Genomic DNA, 26618 nt, shown 5'->3' on the forward strand with positions numbered 1-26618 from the left:
GGGTAGGAACCGATCAGATAACTTTAACCAGTTTGGAATTGTCCATCATCCCTCTTTCACACAACTTTGTTGACTTCAGGAACTGTAATTTAAAAAAATACTGAAACTGCATGGAACTTGGTGGTTTACTATTTGAAGTGTTATATTTTAAGTAGAGGAATTTATAACACTGGACCACTACCCTTTCATACCCAAGCCACGAGAGTTTCAAATGTCCCTCTAATGCTGAATATGCTACTGTCTCGTAACTTAATGTATATTTATTTGTTTTTCTAGATCCATCGGTTACTGAAATATCGCCATGAATACAACGAGTGGCGGTATCTTGGTGAAATCCGATTCATTATAAAATTTCTTCATTTGCTTTGCAAATGAAGAAAGATCGAATTTATAACGCATTGTGTCACTCAGACATAAGGATGTAGAATTTGAATACGGGAAGTACAATGTGTTCCCTAATCGATTTCCCTGTTTTTCTGGACGAAAAACCGAATTTCCGGAAGAAAAGCCATTATATCTACGTCTGACTCAGCAACGCGTTCAAAAAAAAAAGTTCTCGCACTATTGACAGGATTCGGACGTGGCCTTTTCCACTCGGTGTGAAGAGAGAATTGTAATTATAGCCACTGTACTGTGCTACTGCATAGACCGTATAAGAAAGGGGAAGGGTGGGCAATTATGCTCTTAGTTAAGAAGCATATAAACTCTAAGGCAGTGCATCCAGTTGGCACGTGTGGCCAGTGCAATGTAGAGTCAGTTTGGTGTGACACAAGCACTGTGAAAACAAAAATGAAATAGGGAGTAAGTTATAGGCCAAATGACTGATGAGTGTAGCGGCAAACTATACAGATAAGGAGTGGGCCAGTAAATTAGAATAGAATTTCTTCTAATGAGAGATTTTAACTTTCCACACAGCGGTTGAAACTTGTGGTTGGTCACTCACACAGTAGAAGGAGTTTTATGGATTTATTGGATGACTAGATGGCTACAGCAGCATGTTAGAGAGGCAACAACAGAAATCAATACCCTTGAGCTCATTATCAGCAGCGACTCTTCATGCATTAGGAATCTGCAAATAAAAGAACACTAGGTGGCTGGCGTTCATTACAGTGAGTTAATGTGGAATTTACTTAAAGATGTAAGTACTGTCAAGGGCAAAGGAATGGGCTTTTGCATTCATAAATGTGACTACACCCATCTTAGACAGGTTTTTAATTCCATGCAGTAGGACCAAGTAATTATGTTATCAACAACAAATTCTAAATGGAAAGCATTCAAAGTAGTGAAGAAGCTCTAGGATTTTTATACTGACTGGAACATATTGTTTAAGGTTTAGGCCTAAACGGGTGTCAGATAAACTGATGAGACTTGTGGCAGAGAAGAACAATTCATTCGATGCATATAAATTATCAGGAGAAAGAGGCCTATGGTAAATATAAACTAGTCTGTAATCAAGTCACAAAGTAGGTTAAGCAAGCTAAATCAGATTATGAGAAGTCTGGAAAAGAATGCAAAGGAAAAAGCAAACATACTTTACTTATATTCACAGTAGAAGAAAATTGATAAATCATATTGCTCTACTATTGATAATCCTGCCTAGTTTTCTGAAAAAATGAATGTATATTTTTCATCTGCATTCACGCATGAGGTTTTAGGAATTAGAATCCAGAAGGATATCAAATTCTAATACGGAGCTAAATGATTTTTTGATAACTGAGAGGAAAGTGAAAGAGAAATTATTGAAGTTAAATGTAAAAAAGGCACATGAGACGGATGGGATCTAGGAACTTACATAAAGGGAGGTAGCTAAAGAGGTAACGAAACCTTTAGCCATAATTATGAGAGTATCCTTATATCCAGAGATCTCCTTGGACTCGAGACGTGGGATATAACCCCATTTCACAAAAAAGGGGCGCGATCAAAGGGTGATATGAATAATTACTGATCTGCTTGACCTTTGTTCTAGAGAATGTAGTAACAAAGGAACTGGATGCAAAAAATAATTTTGATATCATATACTTGGATTTCAGGAAGGCCTTTGATATTATTGCACATAGAAGACTGCTGTACAAGTTGGAGCAATGTGACATTAGGGAAAAGCTACTGTAATGGGTAAAGGGATGGTTTAGTGGAAGTACACAGAGTGGTTATCAATAGAACATTCCTTTTCTTGGACTACTGTTATTAGTGGAGTTCAACAGGTTCAGTGCTGAACCCAGTATTGTTTTCTATATATATTAATATTAATGAAGGCATATCATATGCCTAAGTTTTAGATGATACGAAAGTTGTCAAAGTAGTTATGTCAGTAATCAGCGTATGCTGCTGAAACCAAATCTATCTAGAAAAATTAGGCAGTTAGACTGAGAAATGGCATTTGAAATTTAACATTGACAAATTCATTAGAATAACATACTGAATGCGTCATACCACACTCAAAGTTCATGGAGATTGAAAACGACTTACGAGTAATTATGCAGTCAGACGTGACGTTCTCTAAGCATTGCAGACGGCCTTCTAGGACAGCTCATTGGATTTTGTCAACGATATACTGGAATTTTGCCAGCAGGGATAAGGATGTGATTATCGCATTGTATGGGACAATGGTTGCACCACATCTTTAGTGTTGCTTATAAGTCTAGGGGTCTCATTTTAGGATGGATGTGAATCTCTTAAACGAGTGCAGAGAGAAGCACTAAATTAGTTCCCGGAACAAAAAGGTCTCTTCATCAGGAAAGACTTCAATTCTACAAATTGCAGATTCTGAAGACTAGGTACCCGTGAGGAGATCTAATTGGAATGTTTAAGACTTTTAATGCATTGCATAAGCTCAATGCTGATGGCATCCTTACTGTTGCTCACATTACATATATGAGGGTACAGACTCAAACTGAGGAAGGATGGTTGCGGGATAGATGTGCGTTAGTTTGCATTCAGCCAACCGGCAATTGATTTTTGGAACAGGCATCCATTGGACGTTGTAGAGGTGGGTAGTTTGAATAAATCTGAGCACTGATTTCACATAAAGCATAAGATGTTTTATGTGAACTTATCTTTGACGAAAGTGAGCCCGCTAATTACTCTACCTAATCAACGTTAGTGACTGCATTAGCGTCATTTAGAAAGCGACGAATTTGCGTCATTTCCGTTTCATATTTTCGTAACAAATTTTTTATTTCAATCAGATTGAGGTGTACACCTTATCCCGGAAACGGCATACGAAGCAAGGGGGTTTCTTGCTAATATACAAGGAGAGTAACATTTGAGAGATTGTCTCAGTTCAATAGACATAGTATTTTAGAATATTACTTGAATGAATTATTAAGAATACATAAATGTTACGTGAGTGAATATGTCACATGGCTAATACACACGGAGAGTGACATTTAAGGAATAATCTCAGTTCAGCGACATAGTATATTGAAAATATTACATAAATGCATATTATCAACATAGAAACAGTCACATGATTAATTGGTTAGGACCTTTCTTTTACCAATGTCGATCTGGTAATTGTTTAGCAGGATGATGTATTGGTTTTATTTCAGTCAGAAATTTAGTAGGTGCCGTCAAAGATGTTTTCACATCAAAAAGGGAAAATAAATCCATGAATATAAGAAAGCTGTATGTGGAAAGGATTTCCCATTACATGAAACTGAAAAATTGGAAGAGACAGTCCACGTATGGACGAAGCAGTATGCAAGGTGACCCGAGAGAGAGAGAGAGAGAGAGAGAGAAAGAAGAAAGGCCCATCTCGGCTACAGATGCTGCTGTTATAGCTAAATTTGAACAGTTAGTCCTTGAAGACAGACGTGTGGCTATACATTTTATGGGAAATAAAGTGAACATTAGCTATGGGTCTGTTTGCGCCATAATGAATTTGTCTAAGGTGGCAGCCCGATGGGTTCCGAAAGTGTTCCGCATAATTGTTGGAGCGCTTTAGAGAAAATATTGGTGATTTTTGACAGAACTGTGAAGATGGATGAATGCTAGGTATATCACTATGACACAGAAACAAAATGATGAGCAAACAGTGGAAATATTCATCTTCACTATCACAAAAAATTCCAAGATTTAATTGTCTGAGAAGAAGGTCATTACTGTGTTTTGGAATTCTAAAGGTATGATCCTTTGAGATTGCCTCCAAAAATACAACAACATACTGGGGAGTACTACAGAAACTTGGGAAAGTTAAGGGAGGCTATCCAAGGCATCCTCTTCCTAGCGAAATAATGCTCTTCCGTTCACAAGGCTGCTAAGACACTGGACTTTGCAATCGGGTGTAGCTTTGAAAATCTGCATCCCCAACCTTATTACCCGACCTCTCACTTTCTGACTTCTTCCTCTTCAATAAAATGAAGAAACCATTACGGGATTTCAGATTGATGTGGAAATAATGAAGTAAAAGTGAGTTTCTACTCAAAGTAATTAATGAAGTGGAAGTCTGTTTTTTGTTCAAGGCGAGGAGTTCTATTCAAGAGGCCTTTCAGACCTCTTGAACAGACCTCCTCTCTTGGAACAATACATCTGGAAGAACCCGTAGTTTGGGCATACGCCTTACCCAAGTGTGTCCATCTGACTCCTATGCTATGAAGCGTGATCCATCATACCACATCACTTTCTACCATTGTTGCAGTGTCCTCTGCTTCTGTTCTCCGTTCCAGAATAGGTGGTGACATGCAATACTGGTAGACACTTTCGACGAAAAATTTATAACATATGGTGATGCGAACTTTTTTCTGTTGGTTGTTGATACTACACTTAACCAAGTTCTGTCAACTGTGTATATAATATGCATTATCCAAGTTATATAATGAATTAATTATGCAAAAGTTTAAGAAACTAGAATCAGACTTACATATAAAATATAGTCTTACCTGTACACTAACTCCAGCAGTTGCCTCTTCTCCCGCGTCATTAAACCTTGCCACTCTAGGTCCTCGAAAGAAGTTATCCTTTTTCCACTACACGAATAGACATAAGCCACATATGGTTGTAATCCATGATCTCTCCCTCTCTGAATATTAATAGCACACAAATCCAATCCAGTGTTATTCTCCCTTGCACGATACAGGTCATTCTTAAGGTCATCAACTATAAACCTGTCAAATGTCTGAGAAGGGTCACTCATCATGCCACCCAAGTAACTGTTTAGTGCCCCTCTGGAGATATTAAAAGGTTCGGAAAAGCTGTTGGATAATTCATTTCCTCTGCTTCCCTGAAAGGGCGGAACGAAAGATATAATTCCATTAGTAAGAGAGTGTTGTCGATAAGCAGCAGTTGGGCCTTCAGTGGGCAATGTCGGATCGACGTTAGGATTATAAGCAGTATAGCCGCTCCACTGTAGCCACAAATTATGGCGGTCCATCCAGTAATTCCCGATGAGCAAGGGGAGAAACTCACCGTAAAATATTTTCTGCAAGCAAGCCACGACGATTCGTCTGTAAATAAAGGAAAAAAAGGGGGGATGATGGAATTTCAAGAGTAAATGGAGCAGAATGAAGTTCTATAGACATCTAAAATGCACATGCTAGTAAGCGATGTTGATTCAGATATGAGTGAGGAAATATTCATAAAATTTTATTGGCATTAATTAACAATAATACAAACATTGCTGTTTCTCTAGATACTCTTCTTCTTTATCTAAATATTTCTAGAAGGAGAATAATAATAAATAAAGTATCAATAATCTGTCCCCATGACTTGGAGGAAATAGGGAGTTTCACAGCAAAACTTGACACTTCTCTTTCAGACGATAAGTTCTGATTGAACTGGTCTTGCTGTGCCTACTTTATCTGATAGCTACCCTTTATCCGATGGTGTCACCTTAGACGTTTCTTATCCTGTGTTTTTCAATAAGCCAGTAGATTAATAAAACTTTTGATTCATATTTGTAGATGTTCTGTCAGCCTGAATAATTTCAAAATATTTATACATATTTTTACGAAATGTCTAAACATTTAGGCAATATTGCTGAAAAATATTGTTTATCTTGAATTTATCTTCAACTTAAAATTAAATAAATTAATTCATTTTTAATGAGCTTAAAATGTAAATTCAATTTTAAAAAATTTTATGATATTGATAATAATTTAAACGATTTTATTATACATTAAATAACTATCCTTTAATTATGTACTAAGTATAGCGTATAAAGTAAATAATTCACATCTCATTAACAAAAGCTTTAGATACGCTATTGCGTGAAGTCCATACTGGGTAATTCGAGACCAAAAACAAGGATTTTCTCCCAATCTCGCTTTGGCTGATGTCTCTTAAGGCTTTTGAGAACATCATACTGGTTCAGCTTATTGCTACTGCTTTCATCATAGACTTTGCAACCTTCATCCCGTTATCTTACATTTGTCGTGTTAATTCTACCAGCGTTTTCAACTGTTATCACCAAAATTGAATAATAGGTGGGTAACCTATTATTCAATTTAACCACAGGTGTGGCGAATGAGAAGTGGAATTCGCAACACCTGAGATGTGCATTTAGTTCAGATATTCAGCCGTTGGCTGAATATCTGAACTAAATGCACATCTCAGGTTTATGATAGGGAAGGACAGACCTAACCCAAAAGATTAACTGCTCCATGTGTGTAAGACTCATCCAGCCCCAGGGAAAACACTTTTTTTTTAATTGCTCAATTAGTTACTGTTCTATGGTTTTCGGAATTCTGCGAACAACCTCCTTGCTACTTATCTGCAAATTTTGCACCTTTTGCAGGATATCGTTCTTCAAATTCCAACCATGATTCTCCAACAGAGTTTCCATAACCGTGATCACAATTCCTTTACCATCACAGCATCGGAAAATGGTTTCTTCTGAACTAAAATCCAGACTTCTTTATAGCTGCCCTCGTTGGTAACACAGTTGGTAGAATCGCCGTACTCCCACACCGATTGAAAAAGTCCTGAGTTCGGACTTTTCCAAACGGTCTTCCCATCGATGACGTGAGGAATTTTTATGGACCTTTTTCACAACGTGGCTGAGTTAGTCGGTCTCAGGCGAGGGTAGCATGTTTTTTTCTCCCGGAAACTCGGTTTTTTATTCAGAAAACAGGGCGTTATTCTGTTTACAGAATAATGCTCATCACAAAATGTAGGAGTTTAACAGAAGCTTTAATTTTATAAATATATGATCTCAATCTGCTATATATTTGTGGATAGTTCAAAATATAATGAGTTGAGGAAGAGGGAAAGGACTTAAAAGAATATGATTAGAACAGAGGGCCTTAAAATTCTATTGCTCGACATTTTCATTTCAGACCATGCACTTCCCAATTTAGGATTAGTCTACAAATTGTACAAAACAACTAATAGAAAATATCCATGGTTGAAATTTACTTTATGGTGTTTACCCATGTATCTTTTGCTACTGAAGAGTCCTAGCTCCACCGACTGGTTCGCAGTGATTGGACGATCTATTCATGTGCGTAACTTCGTTTAACGATTTTAAACCAGCACCAAAGGGGGAAAACTCCGAAACAATCCCCCCTTTAGTGCTAATTTAAAATCTGGAAAGACTTTTCCCTTTTTGGCGCTGGATTAAAATTAGGAAAGATTTTTCTCTTTGCGGCTGATTTTAAATTGGGATTAGTTTGTTCAATCGCTGCGAACCAGTGGGTGGAGCTAGGCCAGCTCATCTCTCCTTACCCATGGATGTCGCAAAGATCCATGGGTAAGCATCAAAAAGTAAATATCAACCATATCCGTATATAATTTAGAGCTTCCCGTTTTACCTGGCTTCCTGAAAAGTCGTCTCATTGCTCCAATTTGGGTTTATACGACGGAGGGTAGTAGCGACAAAGTTATGGAATCGATGAAATACGGTGTGCGTACTCGTGAGCAGCGGTTGTTGGTTCACTCTTATGTCACCTGGCAAAGAAACAAAATCAGATTTAGTATTAGTAATGGTCATATGATGTAAGGAAGCCTAAGGCTTATGCTGCACCAACCAAATGAGAAAAAAAGAGTAAAATAATAATAAAATAAATTAATAAATAGTAATAAGAGAAAAGGGATTTGATAACCTATGCATTTCCCTCCTCCCTCAGCTGATCTGTGAATTTCCCCAAACTGTCAGCCTCTACCATCCATGTAGGTAACTTATTCCAGTAATTTATAACTTGCTCGCTAAAATAAAACTTCCTACAATACAGTCTAAATATCTTATCTAAATCCCATAACTTAAGTTTATGGCCCCTTTTTCTACAGTCATTTATAACCGTGAAAATTTCGCCCTCGTTCATTTTACTTTTGCCTCTCAGAGCCTTAAACACCTCAGTCAAATCTCTTAGATGCCTGGTTTCCCAGCTCTGCAAACTACACATTCGAAGTCAGAGGCGGATTTAACGGCGGGCGCACCGGGCGCGCGCCCTGGGCCCCGACTTCTGAAGGGCCCACTCAAAACCCCAACAAATTAGTTGAATATATTAGTCAACTAATAGTTGAACTAATATGTTCAACTATTAGTTCAAAACTTTGTGATTATTATTATGCTATTATTAATTATATTATATTCAAATTTTATTGGAAATAAAACATTAATAGTACATAATATTTTTTATTTATTTAAAAAAATGGTTAACATGTACTGTATTTTTATTTTCCCTGTCTCTCTCTCTTTTTTTTTTTTTTTTTAAGGGGCCAATATTTTCTTCTGCGCCCGGGGGCCTCAACCGACCTTAATCCGCTCCTGTTCGAAGTCTTTCCTCATATGGACGCCCTTTAGCCGATCTCACCAGGGATCACCCGTCTTTGAACTCTTGCAAGAAGCTCGAATTTTTTTAGGTGCGGTCTTTACACTTGCACATAGCATTCCAAGTGTTGTCTAAGAATAGCCTTATATAATGGGATTATGACGTTTCTTATCTCTACTAGCAAATGTACGATAAATCAATGATAGGGCACCATGGGGCGTTTTTGCAATCTGTCTACAGTGTAACTCCCAAGTCCCTTTCTTAGTTCAACTCCACCAAGTGTATAAGCTATTCTGGTGTTGCTGTTTCCCCAGGTGTAAGACCTTGCACTTTGCTAGATTAAAGTAAAGCTGCCATTTTTCTGACAATCCCTGAAGTCTATCTAGGTCAGTCTGAAGAAGCTCTGCTTGGCGGTGATTACAGTATTCACTGTTTTGCATTGGTATTACCATTATTTGAGTCATATGATGCAAGAAAGCAAGCTTATACAGCATCAGCCAAAAAAAAAAAAAAACACCTTCTCGTTTCACTCCAAATCTTTGTCTAGTTCAGCCTTATATTTATTTAAGATATCAACTTCCATAACAACAGGTGGAAGTGTATTCCAGCAATCAACAACCCGCTGGCTAAAGGCAAACTTCAGCACATCTATTCTACAAATGTCTTTCCTCAATTTGAATCTATGCTCCCTCAGGTTCTCAATCTGACCAACCGGAAGTATCTCGTCAGCATTGAGCTTGCTCAAACCATTCAAGGCCTTATACACCTCAATCAGATCACTTCGCAGGTGCCTAGTCTCCAAACACTGCAATATGCAGGACTTAAGCCTTTCTTCCTAAGTACACCCCTCTGTTCTTTTTAACAATCTTGTTGCCCTTCTCTGTACTCGTTCTAGCAAATCTATATCCTTCCTAAAATGAGGCCTCCAGACCTGCTACAGTACTCGAGGTGTGGTCTGAGCATTGCCTTATACAAAGGGATAATCACCTCCCTGTCTCCGCTAGAAAAATTCCTATATATCATTGACAAAACTCCATGACCTGCTCTGGCAGCCCGTCTGCACTGCTCAGAGAACTTCATATCTGACTGCACAATTACCCCTAGGTCTTTTTAATTTTCCACCTCCCTGAGAGTAGTACCACACAGTTGGTACGTTTCTCTTGGATTACTGCTACCCATATGGAGTACTTTGCATTCGTCAATGTTAAACTCCAGTTGCCACTTCTCAGCCCATCTGCCTAACTTTTCTAGATCCTGTTGCAGTAGCATACTGTCTTTACTGTCATTAACAACCCTGCCAACCTTTGTATCATCTGCAAACTTGGACATTAAGCCCGATATACCTTCATCGATATCATTGATTAATACACAAAACAACAATGGGCCCAGCACCGAACCCTGGAGGACTCAGCTAGTAACATTAGTCCACGTAGAGTAATGTCTATTTATTATCACTCTCTGTCGTCTCCCACTCAACCATCCCTTTATCCATTGTAGCAACTGGCCCTTAATGCCATACTGCTCCAATTTGTACAGTAGCCTTCCATGTGCAACAGTATCAAAAGCTTTCCCGAAATCCAAGGATATGATATCAAATTTATATTTTGCATTCAGTTGCTTTGTGACCACATCCTAATATCCAATCAAATTGGTCAAACAAACCCATGACAAACCCTTAACAAACCCATGCTGTGTCTGAACTATTACTGCTGTCTTGTCTAGGTGATTCTGTATCACCTCTTTAATCAGTGACTCCATTATTTTCCCCGGAACAGAAGTTAAACTAACAGGTCTATAATTATTTGAGTCTATAATTATTTTACCAATCTTTCCATCATCTGCAAATTGAGACATCACGTCTTCTATCCCTTCGTCGATGTCATTTAAGAAAATCAAAAACAAGAGTAAAAAAATGGTTACAACAATATATTCGTCAGTACTTCAATCTTACGCACTCGAATGACCAAAATTCTCGATCGTTAGACTTTCTCATGCAGACCGTCTTACAGATTTACTTGGACTTCAAGTAAACGCAGCTTGAACAGCTGTTTAATCCGGTCGCCATGAAAAAGAACGAAATGGAAATTGATACGCTTACACCACCAGCAACACTGTGGTTGGATTTCTTTAGTCTTAGGAGCTAATCTATAAAAATAAAAATCTTCGCTTACTTATCTGACACTCTACGGTACATAATACATACTTGCATTTGGAGCGGTTCCGAGATGGATCCCACACGACTGTAGACGTTCAGAATCATTTTAATTTGGTTTCATGTAAATAATAACTACAATCACTCATAAGTTCGATAATGACAGAAGTGCATATTTTCTATTGGTTGTATATACACTGAGTGATCACTGATTTATGACCACCTACCTAATACTTCGAAGGTCCTCCTTTTGCCCTCAGTACAGCAGGTATCCGATGTGGCATTCAACAAGATGTCAGAAGCATTCAGGAGGCATGGCCAACCAAGCTGTGTGTAATGCGGTCAGCAATGCAGGTATGAAGGTGATTGGTGTATCCAGACACCTGATATGCCTTTCCATAGTGTCCCACAAGTACTCTATGGGATTGATATCGGTGCAGTTCGGAGGCCGATCGATATGCTGGAAGTCAGAACTGTGTTCCTCAAACTATTCCTACACAACAAATGCCCGATGGCTCGGCGCATTGTAATCTTGGAAGACACTATCACCATTCAACAAAACGTGTAACATAGCAGGGTGTACACAGTCAGCAAGCAGTTGACGATAGCGGAGACCAGTCATACGTTGTTCCACATGCACTAGGGGTCCAAGTTCCTGCCAGTTAAACATGTCCTACATCATTCAACCGCCTCCACCGGCCTGCACTTTTGATACCATGCATAATGGATGAAGAGCCTCATGTTGACGCCAAATCCGTACACGACCATCCACGGTGTGGAGTAAATAACGTGACTCATCCGACCAGCACACCTTCTTACAGTCTTATAACATTCAACTTGCATGCTCTTTGCACCAGGCGAGTCTTTTACGCCGATGAACCTTGGTTAGGAGAGGATGTCGTAGGGGTCATCTGCTGGTATAGCCCATACGTGCGAGCGTGCGACGCATGGTCATGCCAGATATTGTTCCGGGTTGGCCCATGTTGTATTGGGTTGTCAACTCTTCAACAGTGCTGCGCCTGTTCGTCTGTACGAGTCGTCGGACCTGGCGCTCACCTCTAACATCAACCTTTCTCTGACCTTTGCAGATTTGCCGTCGAGTCGTTGTTTGACCATTTTGACGCCAGCCCTGGTTTAACTACGGCGGGTCTCGAACACCCCACCAGTTCAGCCGTTTGGGAAATCAAGGCACCAGCTCGTCGAGCACCCATAATCTATCCTTTATCAAAGTCCGATAAATCCTTCCGTTTACCCATTACGCTCGGAATTTTACTACCTACCGAACCACTGAGACCTTAACTATGCTACATAGGTCGACTAACTCCGCACTCTCGTACCTGACGTGGTCAACGGGTCGCATTCAGTTTTCATAGGGGTGGTCATAATTTAGTGATCCCTCAGTGTATATATATATACTGGTGTTCAAAGAAAGTGCATCACCTAGGAATTTCACATTTCTAACCCTTTTCTCTGCGTTATATTACATTAATGACACAAATAGAAATATAAACAAAAGATATTAATTAATAGTTAAGGCAATGCTAAGTACTGACCTACTCCGTGACACGAAATGCACCCCTATATCATTTGGCTGGTAGGGAATTTCACTGTAGACACCATACTGTCTGGATGGTATTCTTCCAGATGGTATTCTTCCAGAATACCATCCAGACAGTATGTCTTCACCACGTCTACGGCGAATCGTTTGTCTCCCATCAGAGCCATGCAAGTTGAATTTCTTCTCATCCGAGAAATAACTGACTTCCACTGCCCGGGGATCCATTTGACATGCTCTTTACACCAAATTAATCGGGCCCCTTTTTCATTTTTTGTGTGAGGAGGTGCTTCTTCTTAGGATGACGGGCTACAAGTCCATTTTTGAAGATGCGTCTTCTGATTATTACTTCACTTGCTACCACTCCTATGTTCTTCCCATTCTCTTTTCAGGTCAGACGAAGCAGCTTTACGGTTTATAAGCCATATGCGCTTCAAAACACGGTCCTGTTTTGGCATAGACATCGTTTGCGTCCGGTTCCTTTTTTCCTATCAGCAGAAGCAGTATTGTTGAGTTTGAAAAGAAATCTACTTACTGATTACAAGACACTCTGTAAGCAATATGACGAGAAGAACATCCTTCCTCACATAAAGCAACAATAGCACTCTTTCTTCGTGGCGTTAACTGCACGTAACTCGCCATCCTGACACAAGCAAGGAACGACTGCAACTCTTGCAGAGGGTGCTTATATAGCTGAAAGTAACAGCTGATGCAATATTACATCATCACCCACGCGTGTCAATGTTCTCTGATGCAATCTGTAAGAAACGTTGCCATATGTTTACGTTATGCGGACGACAATTACAATTTTAAGGGGTGATGCGCCTTCTTTAAACACCAGTGTATATATGTAGATATTTTGTTCAGTGATATTATAAAAAAAAGGATAAATCACTTACCTGCCATAAAACACCTTTCATTTTGCCCCCGGCTGCACTGGTCGTTATTCGGATCGTTGCTCAAAGGTAAAAGGGGTCCGTAAGGGCTGGGCGTTGAAATTAATAACATCCCTATATTAATGAAAAGAAAACACTAAATGAACTTTGAATCTTTCAAGGTTTCTTTTTTTATTCAAGATGTGAATTTTTTCCTTATGTACCAAAATTACAACACGAGTTTCATCATATTAAATGATCTTCTTTCTTTTCAAGCACTTCTTCGTGTAGGGCTCACTACTGTTTGGGAAACCCGATAAGGCAAAAACAGAAAATCCAAAAATTCTAAACAAAATGCATAGAATTCCCAGCTTGATTAACATAGGATTCGCTGACAGATATCAAAGATTTGCTTCTTTATACAAAACTTTTTATATTCTGGTTGAGGAGTGACCATATAAATATTGCGCCAGAAATAATGATTTCTCTCTTCAATTTGTTACTAAGGCAGGTACACAACACTACTTTGGTTGCTTTCAGACCTCATTTCAGTTAAGAAAAGTCTGTTCTGCCTTTATTATGAGGCTGGGCAAGTATTCTATTCAAAATCACCAATGCTGCATGGTCCCAATAACCATACAGAGATACAGCGATGACATCTTGTCCTACCTATGTCGGCCTCATTCAGGCACAAATGGGGATAATTTCATCTTATAGGGACACGATGCCCAACTACATCTCTCCATGCTGACTAGCCGCTATCTGGAAATGAACACCACTATTTTCATGACATAACCATCAATATCTATCGATCTTGACCAATATATCCTGTAGCGCCTGCTTGCGATGTTGCTGGAAAAACTATTACTATCTTAAACCCTTCTTTATAGCCTCTCAGAGATTAGGAAATGCACTCAATAGACTAGTCATCATCATCACTTGGGCTTCTGAATAGCTTCATCAACAATATGCAGCATCTTTATCAGTGAGGGAAATCTTAGCCCCAATTTAACCACCAACTAACATTTCATTCTTGACCAATCACTCTTCATGATTTGCGAATGTAATTCGTTGACATTAATGAAATTAATTATTATGTTCTCTTTGCCAATCAGCAGTAATCTTGCTCTTTAACGATCTTCTGTTTACAAAACTACAGTTGAGCGAATTTCAGGGGATTCTGGGATATGATTCATTTTCTGGCTGTGGCCAATATATAAAGGACTGTATACAACGCATTTCACAAGTACGATGCCATACGAAAATTTATTTACAGTTTAATAGTTAACAGTATTTTGTATTAGTATTAGTATTGATCAAGGAAACAAAAACAAGGAAGAACAAGGAAATAGTAAGAAAAAGGAAGCAAGGCTTACGCAGCGCCAAAAAAAAAAAAAGCTACTTTATTTGCACATTCCTTTCAAAAATTTGTCAAAATTTTCCTTAAATTTATTCGACCTATCTACTGTTTTTAAGGAAAACTTCAAACACAGAAGGTATTAGAACATTTAGTACCGTGCATGGGTTGGAGATTGAAAAGACAGAAGATACTTGTTGATATTACACTTAAATTTTATAGATTATAATTTTCAGGAAATACATGAGAAGGAAGGTTGTACCAGAAACCAGAATTTGAAGGGATAAATGAGGAAGAAGCAAAGTTATTTATGTGAGTATGAAGTTGGACACTAAATTGATCTTGACTGGTTGCAGCACGTGTTCGGAGTGGTTTGGGAGCGAGTGAAGGATTTACAGATGCAAATTCAGAAGAACAGTGCTCATGAAAGCCTCTCCATTCTCTGTCTCATAGACAGAGAATGGAGAGGCTTTGTTAGAGATGAATCATTAATTAACCTGATTACAGAAACCCAGTTTTTTTTTATAATATAACATGTTTTTCAATATAAGATACACTGAGTGATCACTAAATTATGACCACCTACCTAATACTTCGTAAGTCCTTCTTTTGCCCTCAGTACATCAGCTATCCGACGCGAAGTGGCATTCATTCAACAAGATGTCGGAAGCGTTCGGGAGGTATGGTCAACTGTGTGTAATCGCTGTGTGTAATGCGATAGGCAATGCAGGTATGGAGGTGATTGGTGTATCCAGACTCCTGATGTGCCTTTCCATAGCGTCCCACTAGTGCCCTGTAGGGTTGATATCGGTGGAGTTCGGAGGCCAATCGATATACTGGAAGTCAGAACTGTGTTCCTCAAACCATACACTGCACAACAAGTGCCCGATGGCTCGGCGCATTGTCATCTTGGAAGACACCATCGCCATTCGGGAAAAAGTGTAACGTCAGCGGGGTGTACACAGTCAGCAATCAGTTGACGATAGCGGAGACTATTGATACTTTGTTCCACATGCACCAGGAGTCCAAGTTCCTGCCAGTGAAACATGCCCCACACCATACAACCGCCTCCACCGGCCTGCACTTTTGATACCATGCATGATGAATCAAGAGCCTCATGTTGTTGACGCCAGATCCGTACACGACCATCCACGGTGTGGAGTAAATAACGTGACTCATCCGACCAGCACATCTTCTTAGTCTTCCAACGTCCAACTTGCATGCTCTTTGCACCAGGCGAGTCTTTTACGCCGATGAACCTTGGATAGGAGAGGATGCCGTAGGGGTCGTCTGCTGGTATAGCCCATATGTGCGACGCATGGTCATGCCAGATATTGTTCCGGGTTGGCCCATGTTGTATTGAATAGTCAACTCTTCAACTGTGCTGCTCCTGTTCGCCTGTACGAGTATTCGGACCCGGCACTCATGGCTAACATCAACCTATCGCTGACCTTTGCAGTTTTTCCGTCGGGTCATTGTTTGACCATTTTGTCTCCAGTCCTGGTACATTTTAACTACGGCGGCTCTTGAACACCCCACCAGTTCAGCCGTTTGGGAAATTGAGGCACCAGCTCATCGTGCACCCACAATATGTCCTTTTATCAAAGTCCGATAAATCCTTCCTTTTACCCATCACGCTCGGAATTTTACCACATACTGAACCACTGACACCTTATCTATGCTACGTAAGTCGACTAACTCCGCACTCTCGTACCTCATGTGGTCAATGGGTCACATTCAGTGTTCATAGGGGTGGTCATAATTCAGTGATCACTCAGTGTATATTAAAACAGTACAGTGCATGTTCTTTATTTATCCCATTTTAGGTCCCTGCAGCGTATTTTATAGAATATGACATAGCAGATAATTTCAAAACTTGATCAAAATAATTCTTAATACTGATAGCTCAACTCTGCACATGCAAAACAATGCAGAAAAAATTCTTTTATCAAAAAAACAAAAAAATATTGAAGATTTATTGACCAGTGTATTTAATTAGCTATAGAAAACCTTGTACAGTACTTCAATTCAATAGTCTATCACAAGGAATATAACAAGAACTTGCCGAGATGTGACTAGTCATATTTACTACACTGCCCGAAAAATTAATAGATTAATAGAACAAAATGTGTTTCATGAATATTTCATTATGAACAGTGTAGCCGAAGGCGATTATTTGATATAATAGGCAGCCTGGCATTAAAATTCCAAGTACTGTATACAATAGTAATTGGATCTATCACCTTACAGAGCCATTCTCATGCCTACGAAAACAGAGGTTGCGGTCACATCACTTCATTCTGGTTTTTTGGCTTCTCAGTGGGATAGCCACATCTCCAGTACTCGCGATGGCGTCATCGTCCTCTTTAGATGGATCTTTGAGATGGCGGGCCGTTGGGCGACTTGAAGCCAGGCAGTCGCAAGACGAGGTGACATGTTGGCTTAATTAATGGGTCATGCAGTGTCGAATCTACACAATAGAAATAGTGTGATCTGCGCGGGTAGGCTAGTGGAATCGCCACCGTCCTCCCCACACCGGGTGGAAAAGGTCCGGGTTTGAATCCTGTTTATGACGCGAGGAACTGTAATGGGCTTTTTTCACTCCATGGCTGAGTTAGTCGATCTCAGTCGTAGACAGCAAGATTTTTCTCCGAAACTGGGGTTTTTCGTCCAGCAAAACAGACAAGTTGACCATAGAATACACGCAATTAGCAGACATAAGACACACAGCACATTAATTATTCGGGTGACCTAAAACTAATAGTTTTTATGAAAATAGTGTGTAGCAGTAGTGGTAGAATCAAATGATGCAAGAAAGCCAGCTTATAAGATAACCAGTTAAGCAAAGCAGTTTCAGGAGAGAGAGGAACCATTACAAGAAGAGTTGGACAAAGTCGCCCGAGGGATACGTCAACCAGAACAGACCGCTATCTGGCTCTAACAGTAAGACGGAACTCTGCGATGTCCTGTCATTAGTGTCTCTTGAGGTTGCTGCGGCCAAAGGTGAAAACGTTTCCAATCGGACTGTGTTAAGAAGGCTCAATCCAAGTGAACTCTACGCAAGGAAGCCGGTGGTTTGTATTCCATTAACCCCGGGCGTATAGGGGAAACCTTGGAGGTCGCAACAAAGTACAAAAATAATAATAATAATAAATAAAATAAATAAATTCCATTAACTCCAAACCATCACAGAGCTGGTCGAAACTGGTGCAGTAAACATGTTCATGAATACCATATTGATTCAATATGTTATTGGTTAGTCTTGTCACCCTTGTTATTCTCATAGCGTAAAAAAAAAAACATTATGGAGATCCTAAAGTCTCGAAACTTTATTAGACATGTTGGACAGACAACTTGTGTAGTGGAGACCCGCTAATTTTCGAAAATCGGACAAATGCTAATAATTTATTGTGATTTTTCCTTGTATTGGATCTCTGTTCTCATTTTGAAATTTAAAATCAATTTTGTAATTTTTTTTCCAAATAGGATAGTATAGGCTATTTTTGAAATATTAAATTTTTAGAAATATTTTATTTTAAGGCAGGGTTTTTTTTTTTTACCTGAGATTTTTTTAAGAACGGCTGCATCTGGGTGAGATGTAATTTGAATGGTATTGATTAACGTATATCTAGTAGCAGGACGAAGGAATAAAAGCAAACTTTTATCCTTAATCCATGCATAAGGAAGTAATTATAAGTATAAAGGGAGATGTTTGATAGGGGCTACCATAACCTTGTTATTCTCTTGTGCAATACAGGATTCTGGGGGCCGAGTTTTTGCAGTACTTCATTGTGGCCCTAAAGTAAAGGCATATATATAAAAAAAACAGTAATATTTAAAATAATAAATGTATTATAAATATATTTTGTCAAATTTTTTTGACAAAATAATGGAGACAAAGAGGAATTCGGTACCAACCTTCCAATATCACAGAAAGGGACACTTACGTTGGAGACGGTGTTCTCGTGTGGGGTGGAATAACGATTTGTAAGGACCCGTCCTTACATTAATTAATAAAAATGGTTAAATATTATGAGAATTTAACTGTAATACGAATAGTGGTTTTCTGGTAAAAACAACATGAGTTAAGTAGCACTGGAATTCAAAAATACCTTCCAGTTACTCCTTGTTTAGTTGTAGCTTGTTTGTATGGAAGTTCTTTGACGAGTCAGTGAAAGTAATATACCATGACAAATCCCCATTAAGACAGAAGCAGATGCACCATAGTAAGGGCCAAGAGTGCTTAAGCTGGCCCTCTTAAAGATTTCACGGTGAAACGCTATTAGAGGTAGGCGACGTCACCAGGTGTGCGCGCGTGAGGTCACGGGAGGAGCTGTGACGCTTCTCAGTTGACCTGAACTTCCGCTTCTCTTTCTGGATTGTTCTCGTATGTTCGAGGTCCACGGAAGTGGGGACACAAAGAGTAAAGAAGACCCGCCCACGGAAGAGGAGAGGAGACAAATGAGAACACAGGAAAAAGGATGTGCAGATCTCCTATTGGCCAGGAAGAAAATAGAGAGAATTTTGAGAGGGAGATTCGGAAAAGTTTTCGTGGCATTCGGAAGAAGTTTTCGGGGCATTCTGGAAAAGTTTTCGTGAGATTCGGAAGAAGTTTTCGGAGGAGTCGGAAGAAGTACACGGAGGAGTCGGAAGAAGTTCACGGAGCGGTCTGGAGAATGATTTGAAGGAGTTTGAGAACGATACAAAGCAGAGCTGTAGTCTAATTTGGGTGATAGCTGCAGACCTGAGATAGATGGAAGCAGTGATAGAAATTCTGCATATCCCGACAGCCCGTAGGAATGTTCACCTGTAAACATGGAAGCCGTAGTGAGGAAGAAGGAAGAATCACACCCTGAGAATTATATAGGCAAAGCCAGTCGAATGAGTGGTCGAACCATTGACCTACTCGAAAACCCCTCTATCCATGGAAGAAGAAATGCTGACCGGTAAAGAGTACGCGACACTGATTGATTCCAGCCGTGCAGTACCCGGTAGGGAAACACCATAATCACCGAGATCCCCAAATGAGCGCCCCCGCATTCCAGTACCTGAATGACCGATATGAAAGGAAGCCGAGCAGAGAGGGAAGTTCCAGGCCAAACACGTAAGTGCTAGAGAGTTTACCGAAATAGGTGTACTTAATTTATTAAGGAGAGGACTTTAGGAGAAATTTGTATATATAGTTAAGGAGGGAGATTTAAGTAATGAATATATGAATAAAGGGGTAATGTATTTAAGACGGACGCAGCCTATAATTTGAAGTGAAGCTCCTCATATAAATGCTTGAGGGAAGGAGAGGGTATAATAGATAACTGAGAATTGTTTAAAGTTGGGAAAGGTTTTTATAATATGTATGAAATTGAAGGTTGAAATTTCAATTTATTATGAGTTGATTTGTGGAGAGTATTTCTGATTTGAGTAGGGGCTAATTAATAAGTTATATATAAAGGTATAGAGGATTAACTGTTCTGAAGGGTAATGTTAAATTGAATTGATTAATATTTCCTGTTGACCTGAATGCAGAAAGGGTGTCTAATTGAATAAATGCAATTTTTTTACAAATTGAGACACGAACTCTGAAGGTTTTTGTGAGCCAGTTCATTGGCAGGTAGTTGTTGGTTTATTATACAGACTGTTCAGGAGAAGAGTGGGAAGAATCTATGTAAAGTGTATGACACGACCTATTGAAGTCCCTGTAAAGAACATGAAGAGACACCATGTCATAATGAATAATAATGTGTATTAGAATAGGATATCAGATGATGAAACAATTGAGTTTGAACAAGATATTTACACATATAAAGGTTAATGAATTAACACGTCACCAGCCAAATATAGTTTGACCAAATACTATTGCTAATTTCTGTATGATATGTTAATAAACATTGTTTTATTTTTCATTCATGTGTTGGAGTCTGTCATTCCGAAACTCAGCCAATCCGGTAGAAAAATACCTAAAATAATTGGGGTCCCCTTTGGGTCTGGTAATCTTCTCAGAACAAACAAGTCAGATGCTAAGTGGGAGGATTGGACTACGGGGATATACATATAAAAAAGGGGATAAATTACAATAATTAAAATATAAAGAAATTTAGGGCAACCAAGAAAAACAATAATACCCACACCCCCCACAGTATAAGCAAGTACCACCCCCACAGATTAACTGCTTTCATGTTTTTGATAGGGGTACCATAACCACGAATAGGTACCGAGTATTGATCTTCGAACCCTGTGCGACTTTTCTAGAGGTACGGTTGGCCTAGAGTTTCTTTTTATGCACAACAACCCCACTGCGCATAGAGCTCAATTGGTGGAGGAACATCTTGAAAGTGAAGATATCCAACGACTGCCGTGGCCAGCACAATCAGCACACTTAAATCCGATCAAACATGTATGGATGCCATTGGGCGTTGCATTGCACGCCGACAGTCAACTCCTCGGTCACTTGGTGAGTTAAAGTCTGCGATGGTGGAAGAATGGAATTTGTTGCCAAAGAACGTTATAGACACCCTTGTATGGAGCATTGTTCACCACTGCCAAGCCTATTTAGCCGTTGGAGGGAAACATACGACGTACTGATGTCATGTGACCATATTTTCAAGCATCTTGTATCGACTTCTGTAATGTGACCATTTTGTTAATCTTATACACCCCCTATAAATGTCCCTTATACCTGTCTGAAGTTTCTTGCTATCTTCTCATTTCCTTGTTATTCTATGGTACACTATCATACCAAATTTTGTCCCCCTTAATTGCACGCTGCAAGAGTTATACCACGTTTTCTACATGTTCTGTTAATTTTGTCGAGCAGTGTACTATTTGAAGGAGACCGATATCTTGAAATTGAAATTGCCTTTTTACATAATCCTGTTTAAGAAGAAATTACTTGGGTGCATCGATGAAAGGTAACTTACCCGCTCCATTTGCTTCTCTGAGTGTTGCAGTTTCTTCAGCTGAACTACCATATACTGCAGAAGCATCTATGAACATGGTCACCTGATCTAAGTGCTGCCTTGGTCCTGAAATAAATAAAAATACGCATAACTGAATCACTTTTGAAATAACTTATTAAAAACTTCAGTTTAGACGAATAAAAACAATTATTTGTGTAAAACAAAAACAAAAAAAATTACAAGAATAAAACCTTCAGTTTGTATTCTTCAATGCTATTTTGAAAACTTTTTCCACTTTATAGAAAATCATTCTCCGTTGGTGCTGTTTATAAGGTGGAATCACTAAGTTCTGTTCGTGATTACGTGTAAAAATTCATATCATGAAGGCTAACACTTGAGCAACATGAGATCCAAGCGTCGAAATCAATTCGACATTTTGTCAAGACAGAGTTCCTTGGAATTTAAATGACAGGAATAATTAAGCTTTTAATAAAAATAATTTCGGAAAGAGTTCTTATGTTTTAAATTAATATTTCTTTTGAAGTCTACCTGAAATGACTGGTGCTTCCGGATTTGTTATGGGAATACTGGAGGCATTTCACTTTGCGAAAACTTCAATAGGCAAGCAAGAGACACGTGAAATAGGTCTATAGTCAAAAACAAACTGTCTCAGGTGTGAACAGCACGTTTTTTTCTCCTGGAAACTTGGATTTTTTAGTCCAGAAAAACGGAAAAATCGACCAGAGAACACACCCAATTTACGGCCATGTTATACATGGGCTGAATTAGTTCTCTATTGGTCCTAGTCAGAAACTTATCTTCGGGGTAGTACAGTAGTTATAATCACCGTTCTTCCCACATCGACGGGGGAGGGAGTTTCGGGTTCAAATCCCGTCAATGATCCGATGAACTTTTATTTGATTTTTTCATTCCATAACTGAGTCAATCGGTGTCAGGCGAGGACAGCATGATTTTTTCTCCCAAAAACTTGGTTTTTCGTCCAGAAAAACAGGCAAACAGACCTGTTTGCCTATTTTTCTGGAGAACACCTGCAATTTATAAGAATATATACATTGGGGTACTCTACACTCTCTGGACTCTGAGAGCTGCAACTTGAAGGAGTTCGCCACTATTATAACTTGTGACTTATTCATGCAACCTTTGATAAAAGATCAGTTGGCATACAATTCCTGCAGGAACGTATCTGAAAATCTCCCTATAAAATCAATCCATTGTCTTGATCCCGTTATCGAAGAACTTAGGAAAACCTTAGGAAAACTTTATAAGGAGAAGTTTCATAGTGAGGTGTTCTTTTACTGCATTAAGATTACGTTTTCATTTTACCTTAATTTAGGCGATGTTACCACTGTGATTCTTTTGCTATGTTTCCTTCAAACATGGCTGCTAGATGCTCATACCGAATTGCCATTGAGTCGTGATTAGATACGAATATTTCTGGTTTGATGTCACTTTTGCATTGTACTGAGGAGAGAATTAGGTCCGCCTCCCCAACGGCCTCCGTAGCCGAGTGGTCAAGAGCAGGATTGCAGTAGCACATGTTTGAGTAGACCGGGATTCAAGCCCCTGACTGCTAAATACGGTTGGTCTGCCAACCTGCACTGGACCAGCGTGGCAGATTATGGTCCATTTCCCTCAACATGAATCATTGAGGAGGATTCCATCCTGCAGTGGGTTGATAATGGCTGCAGTTTACCTTTTTTACCTCCAAACCTTCTCTGCAGTTCTCTCTTGTTGTGAAAAGTGCAGCCTATGTAATTGATTCAATCGTTACCAAACTATATGACGCAGTATGTTCAAAACAGTATGTACGTGAAGATATATAGTATGTAATAGAATATATTCCGATAGACAACAGAGGTAGTGTTTATTTTGGGAGGTGTGCCACCATTGCTTATCTGTTTACCATCTGTTTAGAACAATAGTTCTTGCTCGTGACATGATCGCATTGGGACTGGCCTCCAAGTTATCGTGTTTTTAATGAAATGTCAGTTAGTTGAAGTCCAGCTTTTCGTCCAGAAAAACAGGCAAACTGAAATCTTCATACTCCTGATAATGTGAGTCAGCAGAAAGGTGAGCAATTTCATAAATGCTTTCAAGAAACAGTTAAGGTTCCAAGTAACAAATAGTACAAGAATGTATTCTAGCAGTTGTATTTGGAGATGGGTATTTCACATTTTTTTCCAGACAAAATGGAGATGTTTATAACCAAATTTTTGAAGGTCACTAATTCAATTCTGTTGTTTCTCTCTATATCAATATCAAACAAAAATGGTTTATTCTAGGAGATTATATCTAACGATATAATACTTCGTATTGGTAATGACCTGTCAGTGAACAGTATAAATCCTAAACCCATTGCAAACTGCTGATCTGGGATTGGTAAAGTGACACAGACACATCTTAGGTGAAAAAGGGAACCTCTAATGACACTTATGTCTGTTTAGCACCATGAATTGGATTATTTGTATTAATGGTTTTATTTCTAGTTGTCTAACACGATCTGAAATTGCCATAGTAGCAAAAGGTGACCACCCTAAGCGCTAATTTGCATGATTTTTGGAAATTAGAGTAATATAATGTCGTTATTGTTTTTATGAATTCACAAAATATCTGTTTATTTTTACAATCACATGTTAATTAGTCAATACGTGAGCGGTCTGGAAAGGAACTTGATAAGTTTTTCACATGATGGCAAACTTAAGTCAGTCTTGAACGAAGTTGATCTTCCGAACCTCCTCTGGAAATTCGAGTTTTTCATCCAACAAAATAGGAAAATTGGGCATTGAATACGCAGACTGTATGGACACAGTACACTGGTACCTCACGGCCGTATTTGCTTTTGTGTAAAAAGAAAATATATAGAGTTTTTATTGTTTTGTTCGTTTCGAGATACCTTAGAATCCACTGATACTCAGTGTGATATTTGTCATTTGAAGTTTTGAAATGCACAATGGTGTAACAAAAAATATCAGAGAATACGAACGAAAGTTTATTAATTTGTATCGATCGATACAAATTAATAAACTTTCTGATTTATAAAGAGCGTGTACATTTATGAAATGTGTATGTTTTTTATTTATCTTCCATTTTATTAGATTTATTGCGTTAATCTATATTAAAGCAGTCCTGGACTTACCAAGGAGACAAAATGGACATGGAACTGAACGCACAAAATCAATGCAGTTCACTCCAAACCGCGAATAAAATGCATCATTTGCCGCAACCATAATGGGTGCACACTGTGGGTGTTGATTAGTCTGTATTGGACAGCACTGGATGGCCTGATTATCTTCTGCAAAAATAAAAAGAAAGAATTCGTATTATTATCATTTTAATCACAGCAAGGAGTCAATAAGTTAACCGAAAATCTTGATGTTTGTAAAAAAATCTAGTTAATACCTCATTAACATCAGCCATGAGAAACCTGAAGTCGCCGTTAGGGTGCGCACATATTTATTTTTCTACTACTGGATGCCGCCATTTAAATTTTATTTTAAAAATATTTTCTTTGATGTTAACTACAAACTAAATTTCTTATTGAAAATGAACTCGTAGAATGTAACAAGTGATGACTACTGCATATTTTTTTAAATGTCTAAACCTCTAGATATTCTTAATGAATTTAAAACTAAATAATCACTTTAATTAATAATTAAAGATTTTTCTTACTTTATTATCCGTTGGATATATCTGATAAAAAATAGAACTGAAAATAAGTAATATAAATAATAAAACTGTCTTTTTTTTATATTTCGAAACGTTTTATAAATAACCTCTTGAATTCCAAAATTATCCAATAAATGTGAACTGATTTTCATTATCTTTACAACAAAAATATCCATTTGTTTTCAAAAAGGAAATATTCCAGTAATTCATCTTGAAGATAATTTTAACTTTGGATGAATAAATGGAATTATTCGTGTGGAGAGCAGAAAGAGATTTTAAATGTGAGTTTTAAGTTTGTATTTTTAATTCACTTGTAGTAATAACCGTTCCGTTTATATTTTGAAATATTTAAAGTTAATTAAACATAATATCTAAAAAACAAAGTGTATCTTTGAAGCTTTATAAAATTCATGGAATAAAAATACATTAAACTTCGTTACAGCTTAGCTTAAAAATTAAAATAAAAATGGTGGCAACTTATTTTCTAGTTTTGTTAATATGAAAATTTAAAAAAATTAAGTCGTCACCTTCTAATGCAGATTGAAAAAGATCGAGATTTCAATAATAAGAGATTAAATGAAGAATTAACGCCTTATTTATTTTGCTAATGTCACTTATTACATTCTACGAGATGATTTTCACTATTTAAAGTCTCATTATCCCACCGGATTAGTGGATCAGTTACTCAGCAGCCCACAAAATATGCAGACTAGTTCGTGAAGATCAAAGAAAATGATTTTATACAAAATTTATGCGGCTGCATCCAGCGGTAGAAAAATTTTTTAATAAATACGTGGCGCTACCTAGTGGCGACTTCAGATTGGAGAGATTTTGACGGCTGATGCCCCAAAGGATCATGGAAGAGCAAATCCATCCTAATATTCCAGAACATCCCTCAAGTAATCCAACTTGACTCGTCAATGAAGTCGTCTCATGGCCTACTTCTCCTAGGTTCCATCCACATGCTGTCGGCATCAATTCAAATGAGCTTTTTTTCTTTATAGGGTTTAAGAAAACACAGAGCTTGTTCACGTGAATCAGGCTTCTCTCATCTTGAAGCCTTACATAGGCGGTATGTTTTGATATGACACGCCTGTAGATCCAGCACGCTTAGAAGACTTGCAATTAGGGATATACTTGTATAAAGATCGTCATGCGTGGAAGATTACAGCCTCGGACAGGTCTTCGAGAAACGGTCTGAATGTTTTGAAATTAGTTCCGCGGTATATTTACCACGCTGCATGTCACATTTGGAAAACTTGTCAATTCGGCTTCACTTTGTCCTGCACCCATTTTGCCATTCTCCACTTCAAAGAATCGTCAAAACGGTGTCTTTGTAACATTTTCACAATTATTGCTGGCTTTAAATCGATAGTGTGAACAATAAACGCGAA

At 38.5% G+C, this 26618-nt stretch overlaps 1 protein-coding gene across 3 annotated transcripts in view; it reads right to left on the reverse strand.

Moving 5' to 3' along the window:
- LOC150090320 (chorion peroxidase-like) overlaps positions 1–26618 on the reverse strand; it is a 73550-nt gene that overhangs the window by 6585 nt on the left and 40347 nt on the right. For all 3 annotated transcript variants that reach the window (XM_090369077.1, XM_090369076.1, XM_090369078.1), the window contains exons 6-10: positions 24695–24850; positions 21559–21663; positions 13312–13422; positions 7746–7881; positions 4878–5441 (exon numbers count right to left, since the gene is read on the reverse strand). In XM_090369077.1, coding sequence (XP_090225203.1) covers positions 4878–5441; positions 7746–7881; positions 13312–13422; positions 21559–21663; positions 24695–24850 — 1072 coding nt within the window. The remainder of the gene's footprint in view (positions 1–4877; positions 5442–7745; positions 7882–13311; positions 13423–21558; positions 21664–24694; positions 24851–26618) is intronic.

The sequence above is a fragment of the Mastigoproctus giganteus genome, chromosome 2 (assembly GCF_048544385.1).
Source record: "Mastigoproctus giganteus isolate SK-2022 chromosome 2, ASM4854438v1, whole genome shotgun sequence".
Taxonomy (NCBI): Eukaryota; Metazoa; Arthropoda; class Arachnida; order Uropygi; family Thelyphonidae; genus Mastigoproctus; species Mastigoproctus giganteus.